At 49.6% G+C, this 6,000-nt stretch overlaps 1 protein-coding gene across 3 annotated transcripts in view; it reads right to left on the bottom strand.

Annotated features, from left to right (window-relative positions):
* Positions 1-6,000, bottom strand: part of CLIP2 (CAP-Gly domain containing linker protein 2) — a 119,619-nt gene that overhangs the window by 13,638 nt on the left and 99,981 nt on the right. For all 3 annotated transcript variants that reach the window (XM_055392760.1, XM_055392761.1, XM_063708144.1), the window contains one exon: positions 4,663-4,819. In XM_055392760.1, the coding sequence (XP_055248735.1) occupies positions 4,663-4,819 (157 nt within the window). The remainder of the gene's footprint in view (positions 1-4,662; positions 4,820-6,000) is intronic.

Here is a 6,000-nt window from a genome sequence, read left to right as displayed (position 1 = left end):
AGCGGAGGGGCATCCTGTGGCTGAGACAGGGCGGAAAGCTTCCTCGGAGAAGGTGAGACCAGGCAGGGCACCAAGAATAACTTTTCCACTTAGGATGGGAGACAGGGGAGGGAGGGCAGCCCTGGAACCCTGGCCAGGGGCCTGGCTGGTTTGTTCCTACTGGAAAAGGCACAGGCTGCATCTGCAGAGGGCAGTGTTGTTCTGGAAAATTCCTAGATTGCCTCATCGCATCTGTTTCCTTCCTGGGCAGGGCTACAGTTTCTAGAAAGGTGCTAGATTTGTAGCAAATGTAGCTAGAGCAACTCTTAATCTGTATAGAAGGAAAGGAGATGGCATTTCTTCTTTTACAAAAGGATGTCTGTGCTTCAAAGAGACTCCTTTAACTCGGGCTGAAATGCAAATGCTGGGCCCGGCAGAGTGGCTCACACCTGTATTCCCAGCACTTTGGGAGGCTGAGGCGGGTGGATCACTTGAGGTCGGGAGTTCGAGACCAGCATGACCAACATGGAGAAACCCCATCTTTACTAAAAATACAAAATTAGCTGGGCATGGTGGCACATGCCTGTAATCCCAGCTACTCGGAAGGCTGAGGCAGGAGAATCACTTGAACCTGGGAGGTGGAGGTTGCGGTGAGCAGAGGTTGCGCCACTGCACTCCAGCCTGGGCAACAAGAGCAAAACTCCGTCTCAAAAAAAAAAAAAAAAAGAAATGCAAATGCTGGGCCCGGTGCGGTGGCTCATGCCTGTACTCCCAGCACTTTGGGAGGCAGAGGCAGGCAGCTCACTTGAGGTTAGGAGTTGGAGACCAGCCTGGCCAACATAGTGAAACGCTGTCCCTACTAAAAATTAGCTGGGCATGGTGATGGGTGCCTGTAATCCCAGCTACTCGGGAGGCTGAGGCAGGAGAATCGCTTGAATCCAGAAGGTGGAGGTTGCAATGACCTGAGATCGCGCCACTGTACTGCAGCCTGGGCAACAGAGTAAGACTCCGTCTCAAAAAAAAAAAAAAAAAAAAGCAAATGCTTACAGGGGCTGGGGAATTGGGAGTAAGAAAAATAATGAAGGGAAAGTGGGGCCTCCCCAGGAGACTCAGGGGGCCCACACCCATCAGAAGGGGGCAGGGGCTCCCCAACTATGATGGGGTGATCGCCATGCTGGAAGTCTGTCCTGTGTTGTTAGGTCTTGCCAGTTGTTATTTTTTAAAATTGTATTTATTATGATTATTATTTTTGAGACAGAGTTTCACTCTTGTTGCCCAGGCTGGAGTGCAATGGCACGATCTTGGCTCACTGCAACCTCCACCTCCTAGTTCAAGTGATTCTCCTGCCTGAAGTAGCTGGGATTACAGGCGTGCTTCACCATACCTGGATAATTTTTGTATTTTTAGTAGATATGGGGTTTCATCATCTTGGCCAGGCTGGTCTCGAACTCCTGACTTCAGGTGATCCACCTGCCTCGGCCTCCCAAAGTGCTGGGATTACAGGCGTGAGCAGCCACCACACTCAGCCTTTTATTTATTGTTTTTTGAGACAGGGTCTCGCTCTGTTGCCCAGGCTGTGGTATGATCATGGCTTACTGAGCCTCCACCTCCTGGGCCCAAGTAATCCTACTACCACAGCCTCCTGAGTAGCTGGGACCCACAGGCGCGTGCTCTACGCCCAGCTATTTTCTTTTCTTTTCTTTTTTGAGATGGAGTCTCACTCTGTCGCCCAGGCTGGAGTGCAGCGGCGTGATCTTGGCTCACTCCAAGCTCTGCCTCCTAGGTTCACGCCATTCTCCTGCCTCAGCCTCCCGAGTAGCTGGGACTACAGGTGCCCACCACGCCTGGCTAATTTTTTGTATTTTTAGTAGAGACAGGGTTTCATCGTGTTAGGCAGGATGGTCTCGATCTCCCGACCTTGTGATCTGCCTGCCTCGGCCTCCCAAAGTGCTGGGATTACAGGTGTGAGCCACTGCGCCCAGCCACGCCCAGCTATTTTTCTATTTTTTTGTAGAGATGGGGTCTTGCTGTGTTGCCCAGGCTGGTCTTGAACTCCTGAGCTCAAGTGATCCTCCAGTCTCCGCCTCCCAAAGTGCTGGGATTTCAGGTGTGAGCCACCATGCCATGCCAGATCTTCCCATTTTTTAAGGGAATGTGGAGAAATCTGGCTTTTCTGTAACATTTGATTTTTATTTTCTTTAATTAATTAACCTTTTTTTTTTCTTCTTCTTCTTTGAGACAGAGTCTCATTCTATTGCTCAGGCTGGAGTGCAGTGGCACAATCTCGACTCACTGCAACCTCTGCCTCCCGGGTTCAAATGACTCTCCTGCCTCAGCCTCCTGAGTAGCTGGGACTACAGGTGCATGCCACCATGCCTGGCTAATTTTTGTATTTTTAGTAGAGACGGGGTTTCGCCATGTTGACCAGGCTGGTCTCAAGCTCCTGAGCTCAAGTGATCTGCCCGCCTTGGCCTCCCAGAGTGCTGGTATTACAGGGGTGAAGCACTGCGCCTGGCCCCATCTTCTGATTTTTAATTGTTAGTTTAATTTCTTAAAGGCTCAGAAGGACCACACAAACCATGTCTATCAACTGAATCTAGCTCATTGGATGCTGAAGTGTGTTCTGAGGAAATGCCAGTGGGTCCCTTAAAACCTTTTCAAGGGATCTATGGCTCAAAACTATTTTTGTAATAATAACAAAACTATTTTCATTACTTCTCTTCAGAATACAATAGTTTTTTTCTGGGGCTAGTAGACATACTAACCATGATCCGAAAAGGATATTCAAATACTCCTTTCTTTTCTAACTACATATCTATGTAAGGTCAGATTTTTAGAACATAGTTCAACCAAAAGAGCAAATTGCAAAGATGGAACATGGAAAAAGATGCCAGAATCTAGTTTCTCCTATTAAGCCCCAATATTCAAGGATTTTGCAAAAATTTGACATAATGCCACTATTCCCAGTAAATATTTTTTGTTTTGGAAAATAGTTACTTTTTTTTTTTTGATGGAGTTTCGCTCTTGTCGCCCAGGCTGGTGTGTAGTGGCGCAATCTCGGCTCACTGCAACCTCCGCCTTCCGGGTTCAAGAGATTCTCCTGCCTCAGCCTCCCGAGTAGCTGGGATTACAGGTGCCTGCCAACACGCCTGGCTAATGTTTTGTATTTTTAGTAGAGACAGGGTTTCGCCATGTTGGACAGGCTGGTCTTGAACTCACGACCTCAGGTGATCTGCCCACCTCGACCTCCCAAAGTGCTGGGATTACAGCGGGAGCCACCCCGCCCCGTCACCTCCCCCCCCACCACCGCCAGAAAATAGTTACTTTTTATGAAAAGCATGCTACTTATGTTATATGCAATTGGCTTATTAATTTTATTTTTTGAGACAGGGTCTTACTGCCACCGCCCAGGCCGCAGTGCAGTAGCAAGACCTTGGCTCACTGCAGCCTCGACTTGCCACCTAAGGTGATCCTCCCACCTCAGCCTCCTGAGTAGCTGGGATTACAGATGTATGCTACTACACCCAGCTAAATTTTGTATTTTTGGTAGAGAGGGGGTTTTGCCATGTTGCCCAGGCTGGTCTCAAAGTCCTTGGCTCAAGTGATCCTCCTGCCTCAGCCTTCTAAAGTGCTGGGATTACAAGTGTGAGCCACCACACCCGGCCTGGCTTCTTATTTTAAGATGGATTCGTATTTTACACTTTTTCAGTCTTAATTCTAATATGGTAAATATAGAATAAACAAACAAAAGCTCTTTGGGGATCCTCAATAATTTTTAGGAGTTTAAAGGGGTCCCTGAGACCAAACATTTTGGGGAGGCATTAATCTTTTCTTTCTTTCTTTCTTTTTTTTAAAGAGACAGAGTTTTGCTCTATTGCCCTGGCTGGAGTGCAGTGGTGTGACATAGCTGACTGCAGCCTCGAACTCCTGGGCTCAAGAGATCATCCTGCCTCAGCCTCCCAAGTAGCTAGGACTACTGGTGCATACCACCAGGCTTGGCTAATTAAAAAAAAAAAAAAAAAAAAAACTTTATTATTATTATTTTTTTGAGATGGAGTCTTGCTCTGTCACCCAGGTTGGAGTGCAGTGGCATGATCTCAGCTCACTGCAGCCTCCTCCTCTCGAGTTCAAGGAATTCTCATGCCCCAGACTCCTGAGTAGCTGGGACTACAGGCACACACCACTACACCCAGCTAATTTCTGTATTTTTAGTAGAAACAGGGTTTCACCATTTTGGCCAGGCTAGTCTTGAACCCTTGACCTCAGGTGATCTGGCTGCCTCGGCCTCCCAAGGTGCTGGGATTACAGGTGTGAGCCACTGCACCCAGCCTAATTTTTTTTTTTTTTTTTTTTTAGAGATAGGGGTCTCACTATGTTGCCCAGGCTGGTCTTGAACTCCTGGGCTCAATCCTCCTGCCTCAGCCTCCCAAAGTGCTGGGATTACAGGCATGAGCCACTGTGCCTGGCCCTACTCTTTTCTATAAGCTCTGCTTGGAAAACAGTGTAGAGGCTTTGGAGACTTTATCGGAGCTTAGAGGAGAGCAGGGTGATCGCTTGAGATCGGCCACCTGGCCCACCAGCTCTGCCCCCCTCTCTGCCCCAAGATAACATGAGCTAATGTCAAGAAGTGGAGCAAGGGCCAGGGCCACAGGGAGGACCCAGCCGGCCCCACGGCCGCCTCACCGCTCCTTCCGCAGCAGCTCTTGGCTGATGAGGACTAGCTGGCCCGAGGCGTCGTGGGTCTTCCGGGACATGGTCTCCAGCTCCGCCTCCAGGCGCCGCTTCTCCTTCAGGAGGGTGTCCACCTTCTTCTCGCCCGACTTACACTTGCTCTCCAGCGCTGGGGTCAGCCGGCAGGGAAGGGAGGAAGAGGATTGGGAATACGTGAGCTTCTGTCCCACCCAAGGGCAAAGACCTGGGCAGGGCGCTGATTCTCCCAGGGGATGAAGGTGACATACCCCACTGCATAGTTTTGACGGTTTTTTTAGAGATTGGGTCTGGCTCTGTCACCCAGACTGGAGTACAGTGGCACAATTATAGCTCATTGCAGCCTCCAACTCCTGAGCTCAAGCAATCCTCCTGCCTCAGCCTCCTGAGTAGCTGGGACTATAGGAGTGCACCATCATACCTGGCGGTTTTTTTTTTTTGGAGACAAAGTCTCACTCTGTCACCCAGGCTAGAGTGCAGTGGTACGATCTTGGCTCACTACAACCTCCGCTTCCTGGGTTCAAGCAATTCTTCTGCCTCAGCCTCCCAAGTAGCTGGGACTACAGGCATGTGCCACCACACCTGGCTAATTTCTGTATATTTAATAGAGATGGGGTTCACCATGTTGGCCAGGCTGATCTCGAACTCCTGACCTCAAACAATCCACTCAACTTGGCCTTCAAAAGTGCTGGGATACAGATGTAAGCCGCGGTGCCCGGCCAAATTTTTTTTTTTTTTTTGAGACGGAGTCTTGCTATTGTCGGCCCAGGAGTGCAATGGCATGTTCTCAGCTCACTGCAACCTCCGCCTCCCGGGTTGCAGCAATTCTCCTGCCTCAACCTCCCGAGTAGCTGAGATTACAGGTGCCCACCACCGTGCCTGGCTAATTGTTTTTTTTGTGTGTGTGTGACAGAGTCTCACTCCGCTGCCAGGCTGGAGTGCCATGGCACAATCTCGACTTATTGCAACCTCTACCTCCCGGGTTCAAGTGACTCTCCTGCCTCAACCTCCTGAGTAGCTGGGACTACAGATGCACGCTACCACGCTCAGCTATTTTTTTTGTATTTTTAGTAGAGACGGGATTTCACCATGTTGGCCAGGCTGGTCTGAAACTCCTGACCTCAGGTGATCTACCCACTTCGGCCTCCCAAATTGCTGGGATTATAGGCATGAGCCACCACGCCCAGCCCCGGCCAAATTTTTTTGTTTCATAGAAATGAGGCCTCACAATGTTTCATAGGCTGGTCTCGAACCCCTGGCCTCAAGCAAACCTCCCTCCTCGGCCTCCCAAAGTGCTGAGATTATAGGCATGAG

Source organism: Gorilla gorilla, chromosome 6, assembly GCF_029281585.2.
Source record: "Gorilla gorilla gorilla isolate KB3781 chromosome 6, NHGRI_mGorGor1-v2.1_pri, whole genome shotgun sequence".
NCBI classification, from domain to species: Eukaryota; Metazoa; Chordata; class Mammalia; order Primates; family Hominidae; genus Gorilla; species Gorilla gorilla.
Note: the sequence above shows the minus strand (reverse complement) of the source record. Positions and strands in the feature narration are given on the sequence as shown.